This window comes from Solea senegalensis, linkage group LG4, assembly GCF_019176455.1.
Source record: "Solea senegalensis isolate Sse05_10M linkage group LG4, IFAPA_SoseM_1, whole genome shotgun sequence".
NCBI lineage: Eukaryota > Metazoa > Chordata > Actinopteri > Pleuronectiformes > Soleidae > Solea > Solea senegalensis.
In genome coordinates, this window is record NC_058024.1 from 2795452 (window position 1) to 2814024 (window position 18573).

At 41.3% G+C, this 18573-nt stretch overlaps 1 protein-coding gene across 5 annotated transcripts in view; it reads left to right on the forward strand.

Annotated features, from left to right (window-relative positions):
• LOC122768601 (transcription factor SOX-13-like) overlaps positions 1-18573 on the forward strand; it is a 45927-nt gene that overhangs the window by 4872 nt on the left and 22482 nt on the right. For 2 of the 5 annotated variants that reach the window (XM_044024700.1, XM_044024701.1), the window contains exon 1: positions 12483-12587. The exons of 1 other annotated variant lie outside the window; for it this stretch is intronic. In XM_044024700.1, coding sequence (XP_043880635.1) covers positions 12517-12587 — 71 coding nt within the window. In that variant the 5' untranslated portion in view covers positions 12483-12516. Of the gene's footprint in view, positions 1-12482; positions 12588-18573 lie in introns of those variants that run through there. 2 more of the 5 variants (XM_044024698.1, XM_044024699.1) reach the window with 1 other exon arrangement.

Below are 18573 nucleotides of genomic sequence, written 5' to 3' on the forward strand. Positions count from 1 at the left end.
AGTAACAAGACGTGTGAGAGACCAAGACAAGAGCAAAACCTTTAACCACAGACTCCAAGTCACAATTAGACTAAAGTGAATTAAAACCACAACCACAGTGAGCTAAGACCAAGACCACGTGTCATGATTAAGACCCCAAGACTAGACCAAGACCGAGTCAGTGTTTGTGCACTAAAGTGCATTTATAGTTTAGTATTTCATGTGTACGTGTGTATTTGAGTGTCTGAAATCAATATAAACTCTAGTAAAATAAAGTCTTATCTGTGTACAGTCGATCCACCTCTGCTGTTGTCTCTTCTTAGATGTTGTTCCACAAATAAACGGTGCGTTTTTTTAATAAGTTAAAAGTTAATTTTTAATAAGTTCCTCCGTGACCTTAAGTTCACTGTGAGTGAAGGCGACGGCGTCAGTGACAGAACATGGGTTCACATGGGAGCGCTTTAGTCCAGTCCTGTATGTGTGGGGTTCTAGCAGCACATCTGTCGAGTTGTAATTATTCTCCACGAATCCACGTGTCTCCTCGGGCTTGCTGTGCGCTTTGAGTGTCTCTCTTCTGTTCTGCACATAAAAGGGAATATAGTTTTATTCAGGCTAATTCTTCACTACTTTGCTGATAAGAGCCCGGGGTCACACACACTTTCTAAGCCTTTCAATGCCCTCTTTCACATTATGTAACAGCCCGTTGTCCCGGTGTAAAGCCGCTATGACCCCTGAACATGTAGTCAGTGCTTCTGTGCATCAATATCACAAAGATTCAAGCCAGTGCATTTACTGCTAAGTGCAAAGAAAGAAAGGAAGAAAGAAATCGTTAGGTGAGAAGATCTTGGTCATCTTTTTTTAAGTGTTGAAAATCTTTAGTGATTTCTTTTTCATCTCTCAGGTAAACAAAGGGAGAAAGAGAGCAATGATTGTGAGCACAGATGTTAAGAGTGCATGTGTCAGGAGAGGCCGTCGCTGTTCATCTCTTTATCAAGCAAACACAAAGGTGGATTCTGCGTCTCTGACGTTCCGCCGCTTCATCACAACACGTCCTCTCTGCATCAGGAGTTCACAGATAACACACAAATCAACACACAAGGACACACACCGTGGCTCACACTGGGCGTGTGATGAAGAGCGAGTGTTACACGGGTGATGTGCCATTCTCTCTCTGACACACACACACACACACACACACACACACACACACAAGGTAAGACTCTGCTTTCAGCACTTATTTCTTTTACAAGCCTGAATGAGACGAGTGACATATGTTTGACTCCATGCTGTGTGTGTGTGTGTGTGTGTGTGTTCACACAGTCGAAATTACGAGGACAAACATCAAGTCCCCACAAATGTGAAGGTGAAGACGTGTTGTGTGTTTGCGGTGAGGTTAGCGTTGGTGATGGTTCAGGTTCGAGGAAGTCTCCAGGACATGAATGTGATTCTGAAGTCAAGGAAACCAGAGAATAAATGAAAATTACAACGTGAAAACATTTAAGCAGCAAATGGCAAAGGCAAACTGTGCCTTTAGTGAATAACACTATTCCAGTGTCATAGTTTATTTTATTATTATTATTATTATTATTATTATTATTCTTGTATCTGTTCTGTAATAGTTTTGAAAGTGTAGTCCATACAAGTACGAAGCGTTTCGTTTCTGTAAGTATTTTACTTTACTATGTTGTGGTGCGAGCTTTGGTACCGTGAGGCTGCACCACTGAATAACCAAAGATACACATCATAGAAAACAAGCCCAAAGTTGCTGATAATAACCTGAGCCGGCAACTATGACAACGACATGTTTATATTTATGTCAGCAGCGTGGTCACTTCTCCACATTATGGACCGCCGTGATTTTCTTTTACAATAGCCATCATTGAACAAACTACACTCAGCAAAAGCTAAGCGTCTTTGGAGCTTTGGTGACTGAAGGTTACACACAGAGAATTCGACTTCTAAAATAGTGATGTTTTCATGACAGGTGGTGGAAAAACTGTTCGGTTCTGCAGGTGAGGGACATTCAGCTGTAACATGCAACCTCACCATTGAGTGACGCAAACTTTTACACACTGTACCTTTAACTGGGGATCCGGCTGATACTGTGAAAAACGTAAAATCGCCTTAATATCACACACCTCACACAGAAACATGTGAATAAAAATCAGCAACCACATTTTAGACGAGAGAGGAAATTCACATTGACGCATAAGATAAATAAGAATAACATAATATAGAATACAAATAAAGACACATTGCTTTTGTGAATACGCTTGCAGAGTTTGTTACCTTTGAGAAAAAGACGCATTTAGACGTTTATAAGTCAACAGTAGTCTGTGTCCTGCGCTCTGGAATGCCGTCATAAGCTCATAATAACGTGTTAATGGCGCAGGAGTGAAGTCTGTGGCAGGCGGATTTATCTGCAGCTGTAAATCAGTCAGAGCAAAGAAAGAGCGGAAGCATCGCGGAACCTTGTGTTTCTCATGCTGTTCTTTAATGGTTTTTAATCCCCGTGTGTTCGCGGAGCACGCAACGCCAGAGAGCAAGCTCCTACAAGACTGAGGTGTGTTACGTTCAGTGAAGGGATGAGAGGGTTAGGCCTTTGTTGGGAAGTATGCATGTGTTTCAACTTTTCTTTTGTCTCTGTGTGTCAGCCCTGTATTGTTCGGCGCACAGGACAGGAATCAGCAAGTCTGCGTGCAAACAATGACATGCTGTAAAGTCTGCCGCATGATTTAGAGAGGGAAAACAATAAAACTACAATGTCAAATCATTTCAATAAATGATATCCAGTTTGATGCTGCAATGATTACATTTAAAACACCGTACGATATCGATTTATGTCACAATATAGATCAAATCAGTATTTCTGTAATTTCACTGCAATACACTGAAAATAAAATAGAATCCACTGTTTATGATCTGTATTACTTGATCTTAAAACACACTTATTATTATTACCTTTCATTTCACATGAAACCTGCTTTATTTCTGTGTTTAAACAATGACATTTACTATCAATATGCTCAAATTCTGTTATTAAAGAGGAACTAAACCCCTGGTCTGAGGCTAACTCCGCCCAGTGCCTGATTTTGAAAATCTACAAAAAGTGGGCGTTATCAGTGAGTGTGTGTGTGTGTGTGTGTGACTGCGCACCGCAGGGGGCGTGATGATCGAGTTGCAGCGGCAACTAGCTGTGGCATTTCCGGTGGCAGCTAATTGCTGATGATCTGTGATGTTCGGCGTGTGCCTCTGGTCGTCATTCAGCGCCATGTTGAGTTAAGTTGAGTGAGCAGAGCTCTCACGTCTCACGCATTCAATGAGCTCACGCGCTCACACGTGACATCTCTCACGCTGATGAGTGATAAAAGTCACCGCACATAAGTGAGTAATCTATGAATCGATGAATCGCTCTGTGTAGTTGAGTTTAGCGACCTATCAGCCAATCAGAAAATCGTATTTATTGTTGTGTCTCACGTCCGTCCACGCAGCTGCACAGCTGGAGTCAAAAGTGTGAGCAGTGTTTCTACTGAGCAAATAAACAGGTAAAGTGATGTACCATGTGGTGTCAACACGGGATCTGCGCGCCCACTCTGACCCCCGCCCCATATTGGGGGTGTGGCCAGAGGAGGACAGCTGGTGACGAAAGCCCGGTAATTCATATGTAATGGGAGGTGTTTATCCAGAGGAGGCAGCACATACACACATTTTAACACAAAACATGTCATTCAAATACTTTTCAAATACACAAAACTACCAACTAACACTCGTTTTAACCTGAAAAAAGTGGTTTAGTTACTCTTTAAGTGACTTTTTTAAATATGTTTTGTGGATTTTATGTATTCTTGTAATCAATATCTGTGATATTTATATTATGTTATTATTATCATGGTATTATTTATTTATGTACATATATATATATATGTACATATATATATATATTATATTTATATATATCATCAAACCTTTTTTTTACCTTTATCGTTCCTCGCTCAGACGGAGCGTTGAGGTGCACAATCGGCTCGTTCTCTCGTGTTCTTTTTTTCTTTTTTTTATTCCCGTGTCGATCGAGAGAATCCACAAACGCTATATTGATAGTGTAGCTGAGCGCTGCACAAACAAATACAGCCACGCACCAGCTTCCTGGTTCATTTACATGACCTCCTCATGGACTGGACAGTGCTGCTCTGTTGTTGTTGCGAAACTTTAACTTTATCTCTTTAAAGCGCACAACTGCTGCTCGACACCTGTCCGTTACTGTTTGTGTGTTTGTGCTCATTTGCAAATCGCCCGAGTCAGTTTCTCTGTGCTCTTTATTTCACCTGTCACAGATTAAAATCTGAACTATCGCACACAACAACTTAATCCTTTTAACGGACATTTTTTTGCTTCATTTAACCATGAAAGGACCAGAGAATGTTAATGTAACTAAGAATACCAGAATAACTTCCAATATCTGGCAATTCTTTACAATTTACTGCATGTTAAATGGTTTATTTAGAAAAACACTGTTGTTAAATATGTAATTGAAACAACTAGAAAACATATTTTTAAAATAGCATTTGTTTGACATGCAGCTTCTCCGCTGGAATCGTTGTGATCGCACACACTTACGACTCGTGATGTTTTTGACCAATTTCCTTTTTTTTTTCTCGGTCTGATGAAAATCGAAGCGTTTCATAATAACAAATGTTGCACAGACACACAAACAGTCATCTGTGTGTTGTGCACTTACACATTTGCAATACGACAAACCTTTGGACGAACAATTGTCTCTGAAACGATTGTCTCTGTCAGCGAAGACAGAAGTAAAACATTAATTGCCACTTGCCTTGAGCTCGGTGACACTCATGACTTCAGTATGTGCAGAATGCTCATGCAAAGGTTTTTTTCCTTGCAGCAGAAACCTGACCTGCTTTTTAGAACTTGATGGCTTGTCTTCACAATTTGACCTTTTTCATTCAATCAGTATCACCTGTGATCAAGTCTCTGTCAGAGGTGCACACACACACACACACATACATGGAGCCGACGCTGTCTGAGCTGTGTTGGTCCTCGAAGCCGAGAAGCACTTTGAGTCACTGACGCTCATTTTGAGTGAAAACGTGGCCGTCAGCCAGGAAAAACAGGTTATAGCCACTTAACAAAAGGCTCACATGATAAAATAAACACCTGCTTAAGTCTCTGAAGGACACGGTCACAGCGAAAGACGGAGCCCGAGGTTTGTCAACCACTCACTCTCCTGCACCAAAGCTCAGAGCCGACGGGGACACAGGAGCTGCTGCTCCTCTGCTGCCTCGTGTGGTCACTTTGAGGTCAATCTGAGCAACAACTCCTGTGTGTGTGATGTTAAAGTCACTGGTTTTCTCTATGGACTTTGGTGCAGAAGGAAATAAATGTCGGGTAACTTCTCTTTTTCATCGTATCACTTCTTTATTATATATGATTATGATTTCATGCTCTCTTTCCTTCTTTCACCTCTTGTTTGGAATATGTTTTAGTCTCCAGTGTTTTCCTTCGCGGCTGTTTGTGAGTTTCGTGACAGCGTTTCCCTCACTTCCTTTCCTCACTTCCTTTCCTCACTTCCGTTCTTCACTTCCCCCGTCACCGTTTTCATCCTCGCTGAGTTGCGTAGCCTCGTATGAAAAGTGTCGTATAAACGAGGCTTGACTGATGTTTGCTTGTGTTCAGTGAAGTCAAACGTCGTTGCTCTGGGACCTGAGAGAGGATGCAGCGGCGTCTTCACGTGAACAGCGATAACCTTCACACTTTCACATCCTGCGCAGGGAGATAACTTATCTCTGTCCCCACTCTTCAATTTACAGAAGTAGAAGTGTTAGTCACGTTAGTACGAGCGCAGCGTGCCGTGCTTTTGTTCTTTAACCTGCTCCTCTGTGGCTCCTCCTCCTCCACATTTCATCATGTGGTATTGGACCACTTTAGCATGTTCATGAGAAGACGGGCGGTTTTTATAGACAGGAGAGAGCGGCGTACAAGTCGGGGAAGAACGTCAGCTTTGACTTCATCCACCATCTGTTTCTGACAGATGTCGCAGTTTGATTTTCAGTATAATTTGAAATAAGTGAAGCTTCACAGTTCAACACTCACAGGTTTGCATTCAATGACGAGTATTACCACGTGACGCGCCGTCAAAGATAAAGATATGAACAAATTACTTGACATAGTGGATAGATACAAATACATTGCAGTGCTTTTAATTCAATAACTACATTGTTCCAAATTAAAATATTCAGCCAGATGATATATAATGGAAAATAGATGGAGGAGACACCAGTAGGTCTTTTCATAATCCATTAATATCTGGATCATTTTCTTGAGTTTCCCAAACCTGTAAATGACGATGTTCTCAAACGTTTTTGAAACCAGAAAATATTCACATTTAAGAAAAAAACACTCAACATCCCATAATCAAAAGAGTTGACGATTAATATAGCAATCGATGAATAATTGACAGCTGCTACCGTCGGGTTATGGCGAATATCGAAGCTTCAAAGCGTGTTTTTGGATTGTTATGTGTGACATCACAACCTAAAAACCAGGGTATTTGTGTCAAAGGAGGATTTTGTACAAAAATACGCACGTTCTATAGCTATGGTAGAAAATATAGAACATGTTCAAATTCATAGAGTCTGTCCCGAACACTTTGTTGGTGTGTTTTTGTTGATATTTGTTTACAAAATCAGAGTTTTCATCTGTAAGATGCTCAGACGGTTCTATTCACAGGCCGTTTCCTCCTCTTGTGTATGGAAGTCAGGTGTTAATTGAACATGATGGTACAAGTACACAAACAATGTAACACGCTTAAGACGAGGCTCTGTCAAGCAAAACTATCAGCCCTGACGGAGGGCGCGTTTGTGTGTATACAGCAGCAGTGCAGGGGTGGACCGGGCAGACTTTTGCAATAGTCTGTGTCCAATAGATGTTGCAGCTGAACGTCTCTGACCTCACTTTTCTCTTCCACGTGTGTTGGAACCCAAACTCTCTCCCTCTCTCTCTCTCTCTCATTGGCTAATGTTTAATGAAGCATTTCTTGACTGAAATGATTTATTCTGCGATCTGTGTTGTACATTGTCAGGGCGTCAGTGTCTGTGGTCGGGGACTCGCTCCGTCTGCAGATTCAAACATGTTCTCCAGCTTATTGGAGCTGGTTAAGACCTTTGATGCTGACTTGTTTGCAACAACAACAACAACACACACACACACACACACACACACACACACGGAGGGACCTCCTGCAGCGTCTCAATGCTAAGACGAAAAGACCCTCAGCAGAATCACCTGTTGTGTTTCCTACTGCTCAAAGCCGTTTCCATAGTAACGCCTCACAGCCATGGCCCTTTGGTCTGCAAGACCCTCAGCAAACACAGACCCACCACCAACACACACACACACACACACACTGTGGACACGTGGGTGCTCTCAAGAAGCAGAAGTGAATGGAGAGAGGATAGAAAGTGTGCCGGACTAAAGGGGAGAGAGTGAGAGAGAGGGAGAGGGAGGGTCGCTCCTCCTTTTGTCTGAGCTCGCCTGAAGGAGCAGGGGGTGGAAAGGGTTGTGGGGTTTGCTTTTTGAAGAAAAAGAAAAAAAAGTGGCCTTCATACACATCCTTTCTTCCCTTTCTCTTGTTCTATCTCTTTATTGAGAGTGTGTTTTGTCTTCACCCTCCTCCTCCTCCTCCTCTCTGATAAATGCCACAGTAACCCTTCACTAGCTGCCACAATAGACGACCTCTTTCAGTAAAAGCTGGAAGGGGGAGTAAGACAGAGAGAGAGAGAGGGGGAGAGAGAGAAAGGGATGAGAGGGAGAGAAGCATGAAAAGAGAAAAATGGCAGCTTTTTAACCTGTGCTTGTGAAAAAAAGTGGCCATGACTAAAGCCAGAGTGTTGTTCTCCTCTCTCGTCAGGCCACAGACTATTTATACGTCTTATTTAGAGAAGCTTTGAGGCAGAGAGAGAGACAGAGAGAGAGAGAGAGAGAGAGAGGATGGAAACACGGCAGACTTTTCTTTAACTTCTGACCATTGACAGGACATGAGCTGCTCACTGAACCGAGCATTGTTAGCTGTCACCTCAACTTTCTCTCTATAGCGTGTCACATAATCATCAAGGACAGGAAAACCATCATATTTACAGGAAATCATGTATTTTTCAGGTTGTTGTTTTTTTTTTTAACTCTGTCGTTGAGCCAGTTTTAAATAAAGTTGCTCATCCAGGACTAACAACTCACCCTGTCCTACTAAACAAGCACCACCAGCTCTCTAATGGGAGTCTGTAAGAGTTATATTTGGTTTGTCCATGAGTGTCTGAGTGCAACTTTGAGAAACACAATTTAATACCACTACTACTACTAATACTACTACTACTACTACTACTACTAATAATAATAAAATAACACAATTAAATCTATGATATGTTTGCTGTTAAACTGAAATAGAGGTGTTTCCATCATAGTACAGTTCAGTACAGAATGGTACAGTCCTGGGTGCCAAAGAACTGCCAAAGAATAGAAAGGGCTGGTTATTTTAAAACAATACGCTCTGTTCTGTGCGGAACCAAACGTTTTTGGATTTTTGTCATCAAATGAATCCACAAGCAGCATGTGTGGAAACACAAGACCTGGCTGAATATAATATGTTATCACTACTATTATCACGTTTATTGAAAGGACAGATCAGCAAACACATCAGGAGATTTTATACGTCAGCACACAACAGTTGTTCACTGTGAAAGTCTAAGTGTGTCATTCCAGCTTTTCCAGATTTACTGAAGTGACAACAACCCTTACAAGTGACCAGCAGCTGGTTATTCTTAACATATCGTCGACTTGAGCATGAGAAGATTTTATTAGCTGAGCCTTAAGTCTTTCATCAGCTGTGGGTTTATGGTGTGAACCGGTGTCTGTTAGTTCTGCAGAAAGTCGACCACAGAGAGAGAAAACAAACAGCGTAACCATTGGCTTTGTCAGTCAGTAGCACACAGGTGTGACGACTGAGTCACAAACAAACACAATCAGGCATGGCAGACGCTTCTCTGGGCTCTTCCACGCTACACAATTATTCTAATGGCAGAAAACATAATAAAAGTTCAATATTTAAAACAAACTGAGATGTAAAATAGAATGCTTTTGTGTAATTTATTTTTACTGATCTTTAAAGATCTGATTTCATGAAGATAAAGATTGTTTCTGCACTGTTGGAAAAGTCTTCATCACTTCTCGTACAGCCTCCTTTTTATTTAAACAGATTTATTTACATCTGTGAACATCACTTTTACAAGCTGAAAGCTTTATTTTTAATGATCCAAGCCTTAAATGGTCACTAACGGTCTAATTCACCATGTAACAGATTACTTGTTGAATATTTGAATATTCTAAACTCCAGAGCTAGTGAAAGCTAGTGGGAGCAGCTAAAGAGATGCATTCAAGAAACCTCGTGAATTTCATCACTTCTCCAAACACATATTTAGTCCACTGACTAAGCTCTTGCTGTCACAGATGAGCATGCGGCGGACACTGGAGTACAAAGACGTGTTGTTGCCCGTCGCTCGTGTGCGTCCGGTCTCTTAAAAGTTCAGGATATACTGTAAGGACGAGCTCTGAGTCATTTTGGAGACCTTTTGCAGCGAATAGAGCTTTTTTTTTTATACTTAAATGCCAAACCAATATCAACCCTGGTTCTTTCTCTCGTCCCACCTGAAGCCCTTTTAGCCAAAAACAAGCTTTTGTGGGAGTAAATCCAGAGAGTCACCTTCAGCTGGATTATTTGAGCTACTTTATGCCACTGCTGTCTCTCTATGTGACTATGGCTCTTGTACATTACAACGTGAACGCTGATCTTTATAGAAAACAGCAGAATTTGTGCATGTGCACTTTCAGAGTCGTGTTTTGAAATGATGCCGCGTTTATGGAAACCTTTTTAAAAATGACGGGTGAAGTTCTTATACAGCGGGTCTGGCATGTCCTTTGGTATATTAACTATTTACATACTGTAGGTAACATAACCGGAATGTTTCATACTGCACCTTTAACCACTGATAGTGACGAATTTAAGAGTTTGAAATCAGTCAATAACACGTTGTTATTAATGTTATTATATCATACACTCACTTGTGCTTCCTCTGGCATTAATCTAACATGTATTGCATCAGTATGAGGGAGTGAAATGTGAGATAAAAACGCGTGTGTGTGTGTGTGTGTGGGGGATGTGGTGCGCGGGTGGCTCTGGGGCAGCCCCTGCAGTCCAAGAGGAAAGAGGGAGTAAAATGTAGTCTTTGTGATGTCTCTATCACTCTATCAGAGCAGCAGTGGAGTTCTCAACACTGCTCTTTGTGTGACAAACTGACCAGTGACCGCACAACAGCACCTTTCTACACACACACACACACACACACACGCACACACACGCACACGCATGCTCAGCACTTGTATGTAAGAAGGCTGAAAGCAAAAAACACTGAAGAAACCGAGTGTGCGTTCTTGATGAGTTCATTCTTTGGACTGTGGTTCAGTACGCTTGACATCAAAAGGCCAAGAGAACAGAGGAAGAGAGAGGAAGGAAGAGAGGAGAGAGAGAGAGAGAGAGACAGAGAGACACAGAGAGAGAGAGACATGCTTTTGTGTGTCCAGTCCTGAGAGCTCATTCTCTAATGAGGCCCAGTCAGCAATGCAAGGAGGCTTTGTTCAAGAGCAGTGTGTGTGTGTCTTTATTGGGCCGTGAAGACAACATGTCCCACTGTTGTGAGGACATGTTGTCAGGTCCTCACTAAGGCTGAACACTGCAGAGGCACAATATTTAAAACCAACAGGTGTTTTTTTTTCTCATGGATCTGCACAAATATCACACGTTCCTTCATTTAAATATGTTATTCAGATGAAAATGAGAACAATTTTCACGTTCAGCCCTAGTCCTCACATTTTATTTAGAGGGTTTAGACCTGGACTGTTGGTTAAAGGAATTCATTAAATTAATGTGAATGTATTCTCAACACATAATATCAATATTTATTTGGGATTTCCACGAAAACAATGTCGAATTTGAGACAATGTTTCAGGAAAACAGCTGTCGTTTTCTTTAAATGTGAGCATTCAAGTCAAAAGCCAAAGACTTAGAAACATTGAACTCCGGGTAAACAGTCACATGGTCAGCGGAGGCTACCTGCAGGTCATGTGACACTGAGCTTGTACTGTGTGAAGTTTCTTGGAACGATGTATGAAACCTATGGCGTGAGGACGTTTGAATGTGTGTGTGATCATGTGATCGTCAGTGCGTTTTTGAACGTCACCTGAAGCTCATCCGGTCGTGGAAAAAAAAGTGTTGGAAAAGCAAATATGATGTTGCATAAATGCCGCATCAGTGAGGTGTGAAGGCTTGTGTGGTTTTGAAGATCACCCGAGGACTCATATTCCTCTTTATCCTCTTCGTTTTCTGATCATATCAGACCAATCATTTACAAACCAGAGCTCGTAACACGACCCGCGTCTGCGACTCGTCGCGGCCTGGAACAGACTAATGCAGCTACTACACCGGAGAGTGGAGGTCTCACTCATTCACTCACATGAGTACACGCTGCAGTCATTAGGACCCGACTTATAACAGGGTGTAGTCTTCGCCAGGTCCAGCGTTTCGATTTGTCCCTGTTTTAAACTTTACAGCATGTCATTTAAAGGTACAGTTTGGAGAACCTTCAGTTCAGAACTCATCATTAAAAGTGGACGCCATCATGGACGGAGACGCTCTGACCAGTTGTCCTCTCATCTTAAGCTGTGTCAGCACATTTGGTCCTTGAATTTGAGAGAATTGGTTCCTGGAAAGTCCTTGAATTTGATGTCGACCAAGCTTTGGGGGCATGTGTTTTCCATGTTTGGTGTATTTCTGCGGTGGTACTGCGCCACATACTGGCCTGGCTTATGTACTACGCCGTTTAGAGACATGTTTGGCGGGGTTTGTGTGCATGAAGACACATTTTGAATTAATATTATGTGTAAAGTCTTAACAGAAAGTCCAAAAAGGTGAAATGACTCACATTATTAACGTCTAATCCTAATGTCATTATTATTATTAATATAAGTAGCACTTAGTTGAAGGTTTATTCTACAGTAAAGTTTTAGCGATGTTCCTCAGTCTCAGATAAATGAGCAACTGTAACAACGTGAGTTTTTGTCAAATTTGTTTCCTAAAGGACATCATTCAGACGTGACATGTCCAGGAAATCATAGCGAGAAATAAAGCCGACATTGTTAGAAAGTGTCTCAATCTGATGAATGATGTTATCTCACCTGTTGGTTGGTTGACGCTCGATGTGTATCACACATGTTTGGACAGGAAGGATCACCTGCGACAGCATGTACATTATGCAAATGAAGAAGAGGCCGTGTCTACTTCCTTCATGAGCAGATCGATGGATGCAGGAGAAGGGTGTGGGGTGGGTGGTACTGAGGTGGGCAGGGTGGTGCTGGTGGGGGGTGGGGGGGGTGCAGAAGCGTATAAAAGATGTGTGTCAGTGGTGAAGAGGAGTCACTATGACATTTGTCAGCAGCTCTTTGTCAGTCAGGAAGCGCCGTTGGTTCTCACATCTGCTCAGCTGCACCAGGTGAGGACTCAAACACTTAAGAACTTCTACACGCTTTGTAACTTTCTAACTTTCTTACTTTGTAGGTGTGAGAGTTTAACAAATAACAAACATACTTTCCAAAGTGTATAATTGCTGAAAAATACAAATATTTTCAAAAATAAACAAAACTTTACTTTAGGCAAAAGACCTGGCTTTTTTTTTTGCAGTTTTGTTCGCAGATTTGTTTGCAGAGTTGTTCGCAGAGTTGTTCGCAGATTTGTTCGCAGAGTTATTCGCATAGTTGTTCGCAGATTTGTTCACAGAGTTGTTAGTTGTTCGCAGAGTTGTTCAGTTGAGTTGTTGCATAGTTGTTCGCTGCAGAGTTGTTCGCATAGTTGTTTGTTGTTGAGTTGTTGCAGATTTGTTCGCAGAGTTGTTACTTAGAGTTGTTTGCAGAGTTGTTTGCAGATTTGTTTTAGTTGTTCAGCATAGCTCGCAGAGTTGTTTCGCAGATTTGTTTGCAGAGTTGTTTGCAGATTTGTTTGCAGAGTTGTTAGATTTGTTGCGCACGCAGAGTTGTTCGCAGAGTTGTTCGCAGAGTTGTTCGCAGAGTTGTTCGCAGAGTTGTTAGCATCGTCGTCTTCTTTTGGCGACGACTCGGTGATTACTTCACACGTCTGCAGTGAAAACATGTTTTTGAGGTTGAAGTGGTAACTTTAGCTCAGGCCGCTGTTTTCTGACATGCTTGTAACTCTGCTCACAGGTTTTTCTCTCATGTGCTGAAGTGAACGATGTCGTGCACTGTAAGTGTCTGTCCTCAATCGGGACGTCTACAAAATAATCTGCACTAAAAGATAAAAAGAATGCCTTATACAGCAGGAAATATTTCAGCCTTCTTGTCCCTGTTAGGACTAAATGGTTAAATATCTTATTGCCACAGTTATTGTGATTTGTCATCAAGTCGAGCTTCAATTCAATGATGTACTAAGCTAGTGAAAGATTTAAATGATGGAGCATTACCACATCATATTTGAACTGTATGTATTGCATTTTTTTTTTTGGAATTTGCCAATTGTGTGATTTGAAATTGTGATTTTTGAGGTGGAAATGATTTTTCAGCCCAAAGAGGTTTGAAATCACCTTCTTTACAGAGTAGCGCTCAAACTGCTGATTGATTAAACCAGAAAAACAAATCAAACACGTATAATCTGGGCTACATTGTCTTTCAGCAATGTTTCAGTTCACTGGAAGCTCTTGGTGGAAGAGCGGCCCATGCCAGGCCCTGTGGGCGAGCAGGTACGAGCTGGCACAGGACGCTGCATTGTTTTATCATCGCTAAACAAACACTGCTAACAGTTCAACATTTCCCCAAACATTCATTTATACATGACTTTGCACTTGTTTTAACACGACCGCCGAGTAGCTTTGAAAGTCTGTGCTGGAGCTTTGTTACAAAACACTGTCAACAATAGAAACAACGTCTATTGTTTCAACATCAGACTGTGGAAATATGAAAAGATCTCGAGGTGTGATTTTGGGAGCTCAGGTCGGCTGACCTCTGTCTCTGTCTCTCTCTCTCTCTCTCTCTCTCTCTGGGACTGTCTGTCATCACACCTGTCAGATGAGAACCAGAAAGTCTTTATTTGCTTATCATTAAGTCAAACTTGTTGGATATCAAACATATCATCCCGCAGCTCGTCTCTCACTCGTGGAGAGTGATGTGGACGATATGAAGTCAACAAGCTGCACCTGTTGGGCAGTGGGACAACAATAACAATAATAACAACAATAAAAATAATAATAATAATAATAAAACATGTTGTGAGAGAATAAGGAAACAAACAGAGTCAAATAAAAGAGAATTTGCGTGGCCAGTCCCCTGAGGGAGGAAATGTTAACTCACGTGTTACGACTTGTTGAGTAACTGAAGGTTTTGTGTGAAGTGATTATTGTGTGTGGGAAGTGTAAGGTTTCAATGTTGTGAGTGTTCAGGAGAGAAAGAGCTGATTTGAATTTCCTCTGTCCACTGTCTTCCTGTCTCTTAGTCCACCGCGGACGTCGGTCAGGACACAAAGTTTAAAGCGGTTTATCGGCAGAAAGTGAAAAACCACCCAACTACTCATGGGTAGTTTTTCCGCATTTCATGTGTGACGTAAATGAAGAAGCACTTTTACTTTATTTAGCAAAGTTTAGATAAGAGTGCAGACCTGTAATCTAAGTTTTTGAACTTTAAAGTACCATTTGTAATTATTAACCCTGTATATTTTATCAGGCTCAGGAAGAATAAAAGAAAATCGGCCACATGATCTTTTATGGTGTATGTAGGCCACCGTAGTTCCCTGAAGAGATGCTGCAGTCTGCAGTCTCACCATTAGAAGCCGCTCACTCTTACACACTGAACCTTTCATTTCACAGACACACACACCACCAAAAACAGTTTGTACGGAGAGCGTTTTATTTGTTCCTTTATCTTCACTGATGTAAATTTGTTCTTCATTGATGTTAATTTGTTCCCACGTTTTAATTCTAAGTTTTCCAGTGTTTTGATTGCTCTGTGTGCACAAGGCAAATGCAAATAAAGTACAACAGAGCAGCCTCTCCCACAGCACGCTGACATGACATTCACTCTGTCATCTTGCTCATCCTCATAATGAAAGGTCAAAAAAAATCCCGCTAACACTTGGCTAACGTCTGCAGTGGGAAGATGATACAATAGATCCACGAGTGATGGAAACATTATTACAGTAACATCTTATTTTAGCAGCCCTGTGTGACATGCTCAACGATATGTAAACCACAACATTCAAGGTGGTTAGAAACAATGATTTATAACCACTTTGTTGCCTTTGAATGTGAAAAAGGAAGTAAAAGATAAAAAAACCAAAAACCTGTAACCATTGTTTGATGTTTCATTGTCACTGTGACAGAGAGTATGAGTCACCAGAGGCAAAACAACAACCAACACAACGGTGGCTCCTCTCAGAGAGAGTTTGGATGAACTTTAGTGCAGCTTAGGTCCAAACTGAGCCCGACCTGAACCATGTGTCCAGGTGTTAGCATTCTCACTGCTCACCTTCTACTTTTCCTCTGACTACAAACGTCAACAGCAGAATGTTGTGTTTCCACCAAATGGAACAGATTTTTTTGCGTTTCCATTAGTAAAAATAAAACCAAAATCCAAAAATAACCAACCCAAACTGTTCCAGTTTTCTGTACCAGAGTAAAGCTACGGCACGGGAGGAGCTACATCCACGACGTCAGCTGATTGGGTGATAGAAACGTGTCGTTAACACACTGTTCTCACACAAAGACACACAAAACAGCCACAACCGAGCGGCTGGATGTCCTTCAATGTTGTCTGGTACTTTGCTGTCTGTTGTGTTGTCTTCTGTGTTGTCTGTTGTGTTGTATGGTACTTTGCTGTCTGTTGTGTTGTTCGTTGTGTTGTCTGTCTTGTTCGTTGTGTTGTCTGGTACTGTTGTGTTTGTTGTCTGTTGTTGTCTGTTGTGTTGTTCTGGTACTTTGCTGTGTTGTGTTGTCTGTTGTTCGGTACTTTGCTGTTGTGTTGTTCGCTGTGTTGTCAGTTGTGTTGTCTGCTGTGTTGTCTGTCTGTCTTGTCTGTTGTGTTGTTCGGTACTTTGCTGTCTGTTGTGTTGCCTGTTGTGTTGTCGGTACGTTGTTTGTCTGTCTTTGTGCTGTGTTGTGTTGTTGTGTTGTCAGTTGTGTTGTCAGTTGTGTTGTCTGCTGTGTTGTCTGTGTTGTTGTTGTCTTGTCTGTTGTGTTGTCTGGTACTTTGCTGTCTGGTGTGTTGTGTTGTGTTGTTGTGTTGTTCGCTGTGTTGTTCTACATTGCTGTCTGTTGTGTTGTCTGTTGTGCTGTCAGTTGTGTCAGTTGTGTGCTGTTGTTGTCTGTTGTGTTGTCTGTTGTTGTTCGGTACTTTGTTGTCTGCTGTGTTGTTGTTTTGTTGTTTGCTGTTGTATTGTCTGCTGTGTTGTCTGTTGTGTTGTCTGTTTTGTTTTTGCTGTTGTATTGTCTGCTGTGTTGTCTGTTGTGATGTCTGTTGTGATGTCTATTGTGTTGTCTGTTGTGTTGTCTGGTACTTTGCTGTCAGTTGTGTTGTCAGTTGTGCTGTCTGTGTGTGTTGTGTTGTCTGTTGCTGTCAGTTGTGTTGTCAGTTGTGCTGTCTGTTGTGACGCCTGTTGTGTTGTCGTTGTGTTGTCTGGTACTTTGTTGTTGCTGTGTTGTCTGTTGTGTTGTTTGCTGTTGTATTGTCTGCTGTGTTGTCTGTTGTGTTGTTTGCTGTTGTATTGTCTGCTGTGTTGTCTTCTGTGTTGTCTGTTGTGTTGTCAGTTGTGCTGTCTGGTACTTTGCTGTCTGTTTTGTTGTCAGTTGTGTTGTCAGTTGTGCTGTCTGTTGTGTTGTCTGTTGTGTTGTGTGTCTTGCACAGTGATCAGACACAGCACACACACACTGCCTCACAACTAAAGCCACGTCTCAGTCCAAACACAAACCTGATCCAGGACTTTACTGGTGACAGAGTGACGTGAATAGAAAAGTGAGAAAAGCCACACAGTCCAAATGTATTGTAAAGAATCATGTCGACTACAGTGCAGACACATGTGTGTCACCTTGTTTCTTATGACAGACAGAGTACTCTGCCCTAGAGTCTTCACAAAGACGATGAAATTGGAATAATACTCACAGACATTCTCGGGCCTAATTGGTGGTCAGTGTTGTGCTTTGTTTAGCGCAGCAGCTGCTCTGAGGTCTGCTTTTCACTCTGATTTCTAAGCAGCATGTGGTGAACACTTATAAATGCTCATCAGCACTGTGGGTGCTTGGAAAACAGGCCTCAATCAGATAACCTAGTGAGAAGGCAATGCTATTTAAATCATGCAACACACACACAAACACACAAGGTCAGGTTATATGGGTGCAGTCGGCAGCGGTGTTTATTTAACTAGATGAGAGCGATGTGGAGGGAAGAAATAACCTTGACTGGTTTGCATTGTTCAAGCTAAGATGCTAACGGCATTGTTTGAAAAAACAAAACAAAAAGACAGACACACACACACACCTTGACACATTCCTTGCTGTCAACACTTGTGTGGGTCACTTAGATTCTGTGCATACCTCTGCATTGGGTGACACACACACACACACACACACACAAAAGCCACCTGTGGCAGCTCTACACTGAGCCTCTGTGGAACGTAGAGGGGAGACCCAGGAATAACTTCTAGCGTGGGACAAAACTCAGTGTGCCGCCGCTGCCGGCCCAACCCCCTGCAGTCACACAATCAGACCCTCGCTGAGGCCGACAGCGCTCGCTGCCATGTTGGCTAAACAGTTTGTCGCCTCTCACTCTCAGGAGTGCACGTCTTATTCCATTTCTAAAGCTCAACTAAACACACACAAACCTGAAAACAGCAATGAGACGCGACGGAAACTGACAGCTCGGGTCTTACTGAGGACAGTGTCAGTGTTGGTGGAACGTCTGTTGGCCTTATACAGTGATACACAGTGTATAGCCTCATATCATGTTCCAAAATGTTGCATAATATTTGACTTTTTCACTTTTATCCAACAGTTTTTATATATATATATATATATACATATATTTATATATATATATGTATATATATATATACATACATACATATGTATATATATATTTTTTATATATATACACATTTATATACATATATAAATACATATGTACATATATGTATATATATATGTAGTGTTATATATACACATTTATATACATGTATAAATACATATGTACATATATGTAGTTTTATATATATATATACATACACACATTTATATACACATATAAATACATATATATACATACATATGTATATATGTATGTATATATATGTATAAATACATATGTACATATATGTAGTTTTATATATATATATATATACATACACACATTTATATACACATATAAATGCATGTATACATACATATGTATATATGTATGTATATATATACATACATATGTACATATATG